A 13093-nucleotide genomic window follows, 5' to 3' on the forward strand; every position below is an offset into this window, starting at 1 on the left:
CTAAAGTAGGAGTTTTGCTTGCTGGGGAGGGACAGAGTAAATCTAAGTAATGAGAGACTGGAAGGAGAGATGAAGAAACAGAGGCCACATGTGCCTGGGAAAGGGGAGAGTTTGAGGAGGTTTGGGGAGTAAGAGGTTCTAGAACAGCTTTGGGTTCTGATACAGGGACACTGATCTGTTAGGGGATGTTATGACTGGCACCTTCCTTACTCTTCATCACTTTTGCTGGGTAGACTATGTTTCCTTTAACTCACATATTTAGTATGAGACTGGAACTTGCAGGATTTGGGATTTATAAGGCTTAAACAAGATAACAGCGAAAGCTAATAGTTTCATGTACATTGTCATATTAGCATAGATAGATACACATACATGTATGTATTTAAAATAAGATTTCACAGGAAGAAGCAGAAAACCTTGAATCATCAAATTATTTTTGGAGGAAATCTGAAAGCACAATATGCTTTACTGACCTTGTCTCTAAACTGTGAAGTTGCTTAATTTTTCTACTTTCTGTTCCCCTTGGTCAACTTATGATTCTCCCAGAATCTCGCAAATTCCATGTCTTTCCCGAGATGGACTGAAATAAGTGATGATGCTCTTAGTCATCTGGTAGTTTTATCACTGACCACATTCGTAAGCTACAGTAATGAGGCCAGGTCAGGCTGACACTGGAACCTCGGGGAGTTGGACCTTCTGAAATCTCTACATGTGGCAAGGGATAATGAACTGGTGCCTTTTGCAGGACTATACACAAAGAGGACAGGCTGAGTATGGGCCCGATGTCTGACCTGGGCAGATACACATCCCCCTTCCCAGCCTGCTCCTCTTGTTGTAAAGTCAGTATTTTTTTACAGAGTCTATTACACAGAGTGGCATCAGAGAAACAGAACCCATGCCAACACCGTGCCAGGCTCTGTTGTGCTATGTCCTGGGCACACTGCCCAGCATCTGCCATGATGGTTCTCTTGGCATGGAATGACCATTTCAATTTAAAATAAATGACTACCTTTTATGTGATCCTGAGAAGGTGCAGAAGAACCTGAAAGGGAATGAAGGGAGAAAATAATGACACCCAGGTGAAAATATTTAGTCTTATCTACAAGTCAGTGAAATATAAAGGGTTTCCTCAGAAACAACAATGTACTTGGTGCAAACAAACAGAGGAGAGGTTGCACTGAAGGCGCTGAGTGAATATTTTCTATGGTTCTGTGGCAGGTTAGAGAAGGCCACAAATTCCTAGACCTGCCTCCTGTCACAAGATGGGGTCTAGGTTTCCTTCCTTGAACCTGGGTGGGTTCTGTGACTGCTTTGCCAACAGAGTATGGCAGGAGAGGCTCTGCACCTTAAGAGAATGGTGGCTTCCACCTCCCATCTCTGGGAACACTGGCTTGCTCATGCAGCCCTCAGCTACCTTACAAGAAGTCTGAGTGTGGCCAGACGTGGTGGCTCACACCTGTAATCACAGCACTTTGGGAAGCCAAGGCGAGTGGATCACCTAAGATCAGGAATTTGAGCCTGGCCAACATGGTGAAACCCCATCTCTACTAAAAATACAAAAATTAGCCAGGCATGGTGGTGGGTACCTATAATCCCAGCTACTCTGGAGGCTGAGGCATGAGAATTGCTTGAATCCGGGGCAGTGAGGGGTGGAGATTGCAATGAGCTGAGATTGCACCACTTCACTCCAGCCTGGGCAAAAGAGCAAAACTCTATCTAAAAACAAAAAACAAAATACAACAAACCAGGAAAACAACTAACAAGAAAAAGAAGTCTGAGTGTGTATGGTCTCTCAGCAGGATAGTCAGACTTCTGGCTGAGCTCATCTTTCCAGCTGACCCAACCAAGGCACCAACTGTATGACTGAAGCTGTGTTGAATTCTCCAGACCAGTCACCAGATGAACTCCACTGAGCAACACTGCTCAATGCTCTATAGAGCAGAAGAGTCTCCCAGCTGAGCCCTGCCTGAATTCCTGACCCTCAAAGACATGACATACATCTAAATGGTGGTTGCTTTAAATTGCTAAATATTGGGGAGCAACAGATAACCAGAATGGCTCCTTTCACTCAATCTCATTTTTCTCATTTCCCTGCCATCCATGAAATGAGAAAACTACAGATGAGTCTTCACTGGAATATCCGCTGCCCTTGACTCCAACCACGCCATAAAATGAGAAAACTACAGATGAGTCTGCACTGTAATATCCACCACTCTTGACTCCAACCATGGCCTTTTAACTTTAGACAGTCCCTCGCTTCTCACTCATGGTCCGAATAGGTAAAGCTGGCCTTCCCCCAAGAACATCAGGACACGTCGAGGTCTTCTCCAGGCAAGCGTCCAAGAGAGATGCTTCTGCCAATGGCTGGTAGCTTGTCTGTGTTCACTGAGGCTGTGTAGGGATCAGCCAGATGCATTCAAAGGGGGAGAGATGGGTCTTGTAAATTGCAGTCCTGCCACTTTCTAATCAAGTTATCTTCGGCAGGTTTTTTGATCTCCCTAATCCTCAACTGTGAAATCACCTTTAGCATCATTTCAGAATTCACAGTGCCTGTGGTTGGTCTGGTTTTTCTAATTTTTCGTCTTTATTACAGATGAATATTAGTCAATAATTCAATGATAAGATCTTTGAAAAGGGGTGAAAGTCATAAGATCCCAAAGAGCATGTACTTTGGGGCCAGAATCATCAATGTCAAAATTTGGGTCATTAACTTGCTGAGTGATTCTGAGAAAGTTACTTATCCATTCTGTGTCTCAATTTTCCCTTCTGTAAAATATAATCGATAATGCCTTTTTCAGGATTGTCCTGATGATTAGCAATGACCTGAGTAAAACATCTCCCCATGTTTACTCTAGTTTTCCCTGTTTTTTGTGTAGCTGGGTCAATGAATGGGTAAATGAGATTGATGGCCAAGAGCATTGATAGCTTAGGTTCAGACACCCTGGCTAGGCCTCAGCACCTCGCTAACTTTCTATGTCTCAGGTTATCTGGAATATATGAATAATCCAAGAACCTGCTTCAAGAGGTTCTTGTGGGGATTGTAAGAGTTATATACATGAAGAGCTCAGAACAGTGCCTGGTTCTTAGCACTTATAAGTATTTGCTGCTATAATTTATTATTATATTATTATTGGAAAGATGCCTGAATTAGAAAAAAATATGGACATACCTGGAGGTGTGGCTGGAGGTAGGTCTTCTGCATCTGAATGCATAAAAAAAGGTAAGAGGTTACTCTATTTGGAGCAACAAGGTAAAGGAACCCAGAATGCCAGAATTACCCCTTGGGCAACTTCAACTCTCCTCTGGCAGACTCCTTGGCCTAGAAGGCTGGGGAACAGCAGCTGGGTCAACTCTGCCCCATAGCAGCCAGGGCTGGATTACCCTTGGCCCTTCTTATGCAGAATCCCTGGACTACTTGTTAAGATGCATATTCTAGGGCGCCTTTCCTACTTAGTCATAACCTCTGAGGGTGGGACCCTAGAATCTGCACTGTAATGTCCATTCGGTGCTCATGCCAATGAATTAGAGACCTTTCCTGTGCAACTCCTGTGGTGTCCAAAGGAGACATTTGAGAAACAGGCAGACACATGGATGGATGAATGAAAATTCCACCCAGGATGCAGTTTCAAAATGCCACAATTGCAGCATCAGAAATCACTGGCTGAGAGGGGAGAGGATACCTGAGCAGATGACACTGGCGTCCTCGTGGTGGCCACAGTTGTGTTCTGACCAGCCCGAGTGGGTGCACTGGCCCAGGTAGTGCTCTACCCCAGAGCACTGGAGGTTGTCCAGGAAGATGTTTCCTGAGCCTGGGCCAAAGTGGGCCTCGCCAGGGCTAGAAACAGCCTGCCCACACCCCAGCTGCCGGCACACAACCTCGGCTTCATTGAGGTCCCACAGGTCATCGCACACGGTGCCCCAGGCACCCTGGTGGAAAATCTCCACACGGCCCGAGCACCGGCCTGAGCCGCCCATCAGCCGTAGCTCCGGCCCGTCCTCTGTAGACAGAGACACAGCATGTGAGTTCCCAAAAAACCCCACCTGGGTCCACCACTGCCACATTCCCCAGTCTTTAGGCTTGTTCCTCAGATTTCTCATGTGTTCCTGAGTTGCAGGTTGTGGGGTCTTCAGTCAATTTAATTTTATTTTAAGTATGTATAGATTGTCTTTTATGTTAGGCACTGATGATACAGCTCTAAACCAGAGATGTGATTTCTGTCCTCAAGGAGCCCAGAGTCTATTTACTAGTCAAATGCAGACACTGCTACAGTACGCCATTGCACACTATGATAAATGGACCAAAGTGGGGAAATAGGATGCTATGAAAAGCACAATAGAGAGGAAGGGGCTGGGGAGACACCTCTCAAAAAAGTGAGAATGAGCTAGTCATGGGAAGAGCTGGGAAGGTGCCTTGAGCCAGAGGAATAGCATATGTGAAAAGGCCATGAAACACCATTTCACTCTGCATGCATCTCCAAAAAATATTGACTTAACAAACACATACACACACCCATCATCACATGTAAAAAATCAAAAGTATTTTTAAATAAGACTTTCTAATAGAATCTCAGTGGTGTGAAAATCCCTGCAGTTTAAAGAGTGAACTTAGAACTGAAAAAACAAATAGCTCAAAGACAAAATCAAGAACAGCTGATACTTAACTCCCATCAACAAAAGATGTGACTGACCTGGACTGGTGGCAAGTGATTCTTCAGCATCTGTTTATAGAGAGAACAAGTATGTCAGTATTTTTTTTGGGATCCTGACTGACTTTAACAACTGAAGATGAAGGTTTTAGTTCCATCATTATATGTGTTTATTAATCTGATGTGGGAAAAATTAGTCCTTTTAAAAAAACATAGTACTGGGAGAAACAGATTCATCTGTAGATAATGAAAATAAGTTTCTCTCTGGTTGTTGGTTTGTACTGAGTTATGAAAAAATGGCCAGATGCAAAGGTACATTTGGGATAATCTGACTTAAACCATCAATTTTGTAGTGGGTGAGTTTCACTTTGGGTGTCTTTGGGGGGAACCTCAGATTTAGACAATCATCCTCTGGAAGATTGAGATGTGGGAATAACATGCACCCATGAGGTTGTCGCTAGGTTACCTGCCAACCATGATAAGATGTCACAAAGCAAACAGACATTGAATGCACCAACACGTAAGACAATGTTTTTAAGTACGCACCTGAAATTAAAGTTTATGGTTAGCAGGTACTGACATGCAATTGAGCTGCTTCTCACATGGGCAACTCTATGCAACTCTAAGCCCTCCTAATTTGAGTTATGATTACCAATTTTTTCAAGTCATATCAGGTATTACAGCTGTTAGTTTACCAAAAGGCATCTCATGATCAGAAAGGATTATTAATAGATATTACAGAGGTGGCTAACTTACTGATAGCTAACTTGATACACAAGAAAATCCAGAATATATTTTAAAAATTGTCACAAGCCAATTGAAGTCAGTCAGGTTAGTGCACAGATTTCCTTGGTGTTGTGACTGAGTGAGGAAATGGTAGTAGGAATTACCAATATGTTTAAAGGAGAGTTGAAGTGTTGGTCAGTTGCTCACATATAGTGTGTGTGTCAGCACCAGCTCTGGAAGCTGACTCAAGTCTTCCTGGCTCTGAGGTCTCCCCTAGCCTTGCTACTGCAGGCTGCCTCTTTCAATGAGCTCCTTCTTCCCACCATTAAAAAATTCTCATCATTAAACATGTTATTTGCATGCTTCAGTAAAGCACACATACCTTTGGTAATACTTACTACCAAATTAGAAAATTAGGTTTTATACTGGAGGCTAGCAGATAAAACCTCATCTATTTAACCAAGTTAGAAAAGCTACAGTAAAAATCGAATGCTACATGTTTGAGGATCCTGTATTTGCTCCAGGCTGACTCTGAACCCTTGCAGGGAGGTTTTGAAGCATGCTGGGACTGGCTGTGCCCATATTAGAGGGGAGAGGATACCTGTGCAGATGACACTGGCATCCTCGTGGTGGCCACAGTTGTGCTCTGACCAGCCCGAGTGGGCGCACTGGCCCAGGTAGCGCTCCACACCAGCGCACTGGAGGTTGTCCAGGAAGATGTCTCCTGAGCCGGGGCCGAAGTGGGCCTTTCCAAGGGCAGACATGGCTCGACCACACCCAAGCTGTCGGCACACAACCTCAGCTTCATTCAGGTCCCACAGGTCGTCGCACACAGTGCCCCAGGTGCCCTGGTGGAGAATCTCCACGCGTCCTGAGCACCGGCCAGAGCCACCCACCAGCCGCAGCTCTGGCCAATCCCCTGCAGAGAGAGATCTGGTGACTGTTGTTCTCTGGAGGCACTGCACCCTTCCCATGGGTGTTGAGCTCCCTATCCCATACTACTTCTATGGGTGGAGAACTTTGTAGTTGGTCAAATAGTCAACCTCTTAGTTGGAAGTTGCAAAGTCATTAGGATTGTCTGTAGCACTAAAAAGTCCACTAATTGAGTATTTATTTTTCCAGACATATGTGCCGATTTGTTTTGGCTAAATGCAGAGAAACAAATAATTTGCACAGTGACTTATGATTTTTACAAAATGTGTGTGTGTGTGTGTGTGTGTTCAGTTCCACCTTTATCATAACTCAGGAAGGTAAGTAGAGGAGTATTGGTACACCAATTTTATCTGTGAGGAAACTGAAAGTTGGAAAAGCAAAGTGATTCACCCCAAATCCCACATCTGGTAAGCAGCAGATCTAAAGTCAGGTATCCTGATTCCAAAGTTCACAATTTTTTCTCTGCTATTCTATCTCACTGTCTCTGGAATGACTCTGACACTCCACTTACTTTGCAAAAGTCTATTGGTGATGCAGATGGGGAGCTAACTATGATCAGTACTGGTCATAAGGAGGAAAGATAGAACCCCACTAAAGAGAATTTGTAAGCTGCTCAGGCTTTGATGACTCTGAAAGCTACCAAAAAATGAACTTTACTCATCCTGGGATGCTAGAGCCAAAAGATCCCAAAAGTTTTAAATGGCTCTAAAAGTTTGGGCAGAGTCAAGTGTCCCACTTGCAAATAGAGGGACTATTTGCAGTTGGTCCAGTTTCTGTGCATGAAGCAGATACAGGTGCAGATACAAATGCAGGTGCCAAGACGAAAGGACACTCGGTAAATGAATGAATGCATTTCAGAGCTTACCTGCTCTTGCTGTTACTGTCCTGGGTGTTGCTGTTGGGATGGCTGTGGATACAAGAAGTCTTCTTTAATTAAGAAGGGATGACTTGGGCAAGTCAAGAGGGAAGCATTCTGAGCTCAGTCTTCAGTAAATGCCAAGATTCTGGCTGATTCTTTTTCTCTGCAATCTTGGTAACACGTGACTTTCCAACTCAAACTCTGTTTTCATGTGCATTTTTATGTTTCTCAGGTATGTGTGATTCGACAAAAATAATATTCTCTTTTTCTTTTCAGTTACCATAAATATAAAAGTATTTAAATTGTGCTATTCTATGCAAACATGCAAACTTCATGATCAGTGTTGCTTCTGGGGAAAACAGCTGTTTCTTCTGCTTGCTTCTGCTTTAACTTTTTCTAAAAGTGGAGTATCTAATTAGGTAAGTCATTGGCTTTGATAGAAACAAAAAAGGAAATAAAACCAACAATTATCAATATACAGAGACTCAACTGTTGGTAGGCATAACTTGGTCTGAGTGTAAATGGGCATCGTACTTGTGCACAAACTGTGCAGATGGAATCTCTCATCTACAGAAGATTTATACAGCGAACTAGGAATCATCCATGAGAGACAGAGCAAATAATGACGCTAAAAGCACTTGGAGGGGGACACAAGAAGAAATTAGGGAGTGAAATTTGAGTAATAGCAGGAACATGACTCACTGATTAGATGTGGGGTCTGCGACACTGCCTCTGCAAATACAAGGAAATACATTGTCAATAGCCGTTTAATGCCAGTTACGGTGATTGCTCATTATCTGCTTTGGTACACAGAGCATCTCCTTTGTGTTTTATAGCATGTTTCCAAAGCTTGCTCAGTGAGTTACCCTGGCACTTGGTAAAATACAAGAGACTGTTTTGAACAAAGTTTTGGAAAAAGTGGATACTAGTTATTTGCAGTTTCATGAGCTCTGCCTGTTTTTTCTTAGTGGCGAATAATGCAGGACCTCAGATAATTAATGAACTTCCTAAGCCTCAGTTTCCTCATCTGTAAAAGGGGAAGAACCATGGGTCTGTGTGAGGATAACACACATGAAGTGCTTAAAATGCTGCCTGGCATACAATAGGGATTCAGTAAATGTTAGCTGCTATTTTGATCACTGTTGTTATTATTGCCTAACCCTGAGTACCTTGCACTTCAACAGGGAACCCTGGCTTGGTCCTGCCTTCCTGCCACACACTTTATATTTCCTATCTCTAGGTCATGCTGTTCCCTCACCTGATGTGCTATCTCACCTTCTCTACCTTTAACTTAGCCAGCTTTAGAGGCCATTTCCCCTCAATGTTTCCTTAACGCTTTTAATCTATATTGTACTTTCTGTCTTTCCTAATGTCTTTTGCAGAGGTGCATGCATATGTCAATTTAGTATATTCTAGTATATTTATCTGTTCCATTGTTTGCCTTCATCTAGTGTTTCTATTTGTCCTCTACTCATATCCATGTATTTGCCTTAAACATCCTCTTGGTTGTACATGAGCCTCTCTCAGGCTGGGACTACAACTTCTTCTGCAGGTCCCAAAACACCTACCTAGTACTAGACTCAGAGTAACTTCAGAAATAACCTCCTAATGGGCTGACTGTAACAAGATGTTTATGTAGAATGAAAAAGCTCACAATAAAGCAGCCCATTATTAAGCATTTATGATGTGCCATCACTTTGCGCAGTTTTTTACTTACCTCATTGCATGCAACCCTCATAATAAACCTAGACAGGCAGGGTTCCTTGTTGTCCCCATTACATAGGAAAGGAATGGAGGCTGGGAGAGGTCAAGCTGCTTGCCCAAGGTCACAGAGTAAGTGATAGGACAGTGACTCGCACCCAGGCAGAGAGTCCAGCTCTAGAATTGTTGCTCTTTACTATTGTTCTCACCTTTGGTTGCAGAATAATAATAAGCAATGAAGTTTTTTCCTAGGTTGTTGAAGCTTCGGAAATACACGAGGGTCATTGAGCTGGAGGAGGAGACGTAGGTGGGGCGGAAGCCAGAGCAGGTCTTTCCCAATGACTTTGTTGAGGATGGAGGACCGTCCAGGATTTCAAAATATTCATTGGTGCAGTCGAGGCTGTGGAAGCAAACACCATGGATGCCTCTCAGTTTCCTCATCAGAAGACCTTAGAGGCTGCTGTGAGACAGATGCTTCATTTTGTTACTATAAAGGTGCTGGAGATAAGAGTAAAAGCCTGTCAGTCATTTAAACATAGCATGGGTTCCTTTGATCCTACTTTTTCCCTCTGAGAGCCATTGCTTTAAGGGAACGGGATTTTAAATGGAAGAGGAAAGAGGAGGCTGGCACGAGATGTGCCCCTGGAAGCAGCCCAAGACAGCAGAGACAAAAAGCTACGCAAAGTATCTACGTACACACATAACAGCTTAGAACTTACTCAAGATGTGGAAATGCCAGCAGTATGTGATCAGATGCATTCGCCTTAATTTCCCACACACAAGTGATGTTGTCATGCATTTCATTCTGTGGGGGATTCCTAATCGCTCCAGACGAGTTAGTAATAATGCCACCACACCGAGATTTTTCTAAATGCAGAAATATATTTCAGAATTTCAATTGTTTCTTAATTCACATCTTTTCTTAAAAAAAAAAAAAAAAAACTATTTCCAAAGAAGATTTTATTTGTTATTACTTTGCGAGTATGTCTTAGGATGCATCAGAAGTACCAACTAGTCTAAAAAGTCTTGCAGACTTGGAAATTAGAGGATAAATGCATCTGAATTTTAAAACATCTCTCGTCTTTTTTGAGAATTCTGCCATCTACGTGGGCTTGCTGGAAAGAGCTATTATGCAATATCAGCCAGCATGTTTTTCTCTGGTTGCCCCCTAGTTGTGGGCTCTGTAGCTTTGACTTTTGTACAGTCACTAGTAGTAATGAGCAAAGTACTGCTTCAGTTTCCCAATTGACCTGAGCCAATGTGGAGCCTCTGTGGAAGACAGAGTCCATCCACTATCAGTTATAATTTATTCAAATTGCATTCTTAAAAACTCACTATTAAGTACAAAGTAGTTGCCCTTAGTCATCCACCCCTGGAATACCCCTAATACTGATAAGATTTCTTATCTACCTGTCTGCCCACTTGACAATTTGTTTATCCACCCGCTGTCTGTCTGTTCTGCTTCTCTGTCTATCCATCTGTCCAACATTCAATCCCGAATTAAAGGTGATGCTGGTGGCAAAAGGAAACAGCTGGCTCCATCAGATTATCGGGATGTATAAGAACTGGACCTAAACTCTATTGGCCCTGGTCATCTAGCTGTGTCTAAAAGAACCAGCCAGACTGTCCTTGCAACAGTGGTATTTTAGCCCTTTATCCCCAAGTGGTGCTAGAAAAAGTTCAGTGGAGCTTCTGAAGGCCCAAGGCATAGGCAAGATCAGAGGAAAAAATGGCAGATGAAAAAGAAAGAATAGAGAAGGAGGGTGGAGATTGTCAGAGAAGGGGAAAAGGTGAAGAAGAAAAATGTGCTCATGGTGGGAGCCCTCTCAAATCATGGCCTTGGGTACCACCCTGGAAATATTGCTCTATTAATGGCTGCATGCCTGCCCTTCACTCATGGTGTCCGTGCTGGGAGACCAGACAGCTAGCATCACTTGATTATCTGGACTTTTTTCTTTTACTAGACAGAAATGGAATTAGAACCATAAATTTACTGGCATTTGTTACTCAGTTTGTCTCCCAGAACACAGGTTGAGAGAGGAGACCCAGACAGGGCAGTAGTACTCTGGCTCAATTTCCTTGAAGGATCACATCAGGGCTAGAGCTAGAAGATGATGATCAAGGTAGCAAAGGACACAAAAGTCTCACCTGTGCCCACTGTCCCTGCCAGGGCAGCTAATGGGTGACCTGTCAAACACACAAAGGACACGCTTAGGACTTACTTAAGATATGAAAATGCCAGCAGTATGTGGCAATCGCCCCGCACTGAGGTCTGCACCCCTGTCTGCACATGAGAGTCCCGAGGAGCTTGCAAAAAATATACTATCTGGGCCACCCCTAAATCTACTGAATCCGAGTCTCTGGGAGAGGCCTAAACGTGGAGCCAATTTTAACGTGGAGGAAGGAAGAAGCACTGATCTATGTTGTTCCAAGACTTTGATGCATTATTCTCTTGCATATATGCAAATAAGAGATTTTTTAATTTGAGGTTTAAGAAAACTGAGACATAAAATTCTGGCATCTGGAGCTTCTTCCCAGGCAACTCAAGGGTTGAGACTTACGAGGTTGTGCTGTAAGAATAAGGAGAAGCACTGAGTCACTGATTCTTCTGATCTGGTGCTGCCCAGAGATTCTGAGTCAGGACCTAAAGATGCTGTGGATTCTCCTCCATGGCCCAACATCTCTCCTGTAAGCGGCACTTAGCTCAGCACCCACCCCACATTGGAGATCCTCTCCCTGGACCAATTCCATCTCACCTGCTAGAGCTGACAACCCAGGAAGGAATGTGAAGGAAGCTTTACCAGACCTTGTCAAATCAGCTTTGTTCATAACTCACTCTCTGACTGAGAGCTGGCTGAGACCAGGGCATCAAAGGACCCAGGCGTCTGATGAGGGAGAGGGCACTGGCATGGAAAACTCTGGGTGCTGGGGTTGGGAGTGCACGGGAAAGCCAACAGCAATGGAAGCTCTGTGAGACCAGAGCTGCACCAGGAAGGCCGAGGCAAAGAGGGAGTGGAAATGGAATCAGCTCACTTTGCCCAGACCAGGTCCACTGGCCATTTACTACTGGGCAGGAAGTACTTTTTACCATCTCTCATATCTTAACTGCCTCCCACCCATCCATTTCTCATTGCCAGCCCCTCTGCAAATCTCAGAGCTGGCAAACCAAAAGTATTACACAGAAGTCTGAGAAACAATCACTTCTTGGCCTTTTGGCTAAGATCAAGTGTAGACATCTGAGAAAATGAAAATCTACTTCTGGTATACAAAATGCACAGTGGAGTGGGAGGAGAGGCTGGACTAGATGATTCTAAGGCACTGTGCATCTCTCCCGCAGGACAATCTGGGGATTCCACAACTCACAACCACTCCACTGGCTTGGAGAACAAGACACATCCCATTTCCAGCAGAGTTTCTTCCCTGAGATTTTGATAAGCTGCATGTATTAACATCACCTTCCCTACCTGGTGGCGTGACGGTTGAATATTCAGCATCTGTAAGTGTGAGAGATGAAGACATCTGTTTTGAGTGAATCACACACTGGTTCATTTTCAATAGTTATTTTTACACTGTCCCTTGAGAAGTATTCTCTTGAAAAGAGCTGAAGTGGGGGCCCCACCAGGAAAGGGAGCAGGGGTTTACCTGAGCAGATCACGCTGGCATCTTCCCCGTGAGCACAGTTGTGGGAAAACCAGCCGACATGGGAGCATTCCTCAAGGTGCTGCTCGTCTCCTCTGCAGTGCACGTTGTCAAGGAGAATCCTCCCAGAACCTTCCCCAAAGTGGGCCTCACCCGGGGCTGAAATGGCCCAGCCACATTCCAGCTGCCTGCAGACGATGTTTGCTTCTGGAAGGTCCCAGAGGTCGTCACAAACGGTCCCCCAGACTCCCTGGTAGAAAAGTTCCACACGACCCACACATCTTCCGTGGCTGCTCACCAGGCGCACAGGGGCCCAGCCTCCTGGGGGGGAACAAAGCAGGCAGGGGGTGATAGCTGCCCCTCTGCCAGTGGATGACTGGACTGTCGTCTACCCAGCCCAGCTCTCCTTATCTCCCATGACTTTGCTACAAATATGGTTATGCTGCTACAAGAGATACCATGCCATTCCCCAGACCTGTCTGCTCCAAGAAGCCTATAATATCTTCCTTATCCACACTCTATTTTAAGACAGCTTGCCTCAGGTAGATTGTTTACAAAAACAGCCAAAGTTCTTACCTTCCTTATGCTC

The 13093-nt window shown here is 44.2% G+C and overlaps 1 protein-coding gene across 1 annotated transcript in view; it reads right to left on the reverse strand.

Annotated features, from left to right (window-relative positions):
* The window catches only part of LOC105717999 (deleted in malignant brain tumors 1 protein-like), a 48896-nt gene extending 37202 nt beyond the window's left edge, over positions 1-11694 (reverse strand). The window contains exons 1-10 of the mRNA XM_064373622.1: positions 11622-11694; positions 11014-11052; positions 9585-9732; positions 9075-9265; positions 7867-7896; positions 7171-7212; positions 6170-6360; positions 3681-3876; positions 3170-3202; positions 1010-1042 (exon numbers count right to left, since the gene is read on the reverse strand). Of these exons, the coding sequence (XP_064229692.1) occupies positions 1010-1042; positions 3170-3202; positions 3681-3876; positions 6170-6360; positions 7171-7212; positions 7867-7896; positions 9075-9265; positions 9585-9732; positions 11014-11052; positions 11622-11694 (976 nt within the window). The remainder of the gene's footprint in view (positions 1-1009; positions 1043-3169; positions 3203-3680; positions 3877-6169; positions 6361-7170; positions 7213-7866; positions 7897-9074; positions 9266-9584; positions 9733-11013; positions 11053-11621) is intronic.
* Between the last annotated feature and the right edge of the window lie 1399 nt (positions 11695-13093).

This window comes from Aotus nancymaae, unplaced genomic scaffold, assembly GCF_030222135.1.
Source record: "Aotus nancymaae isolate 86718 unplaced genomic scaffold, 86718_ANA_hifiasm-v0.15.2.pri h1tg000010l, whole genome shotgun sequence".
Classification (NCBI taxonomy): Eukaryota; Metazoa; Chordata; class Mammalia; order Primates; family Aotidae; genus Aotus; species Aotus nancymaae.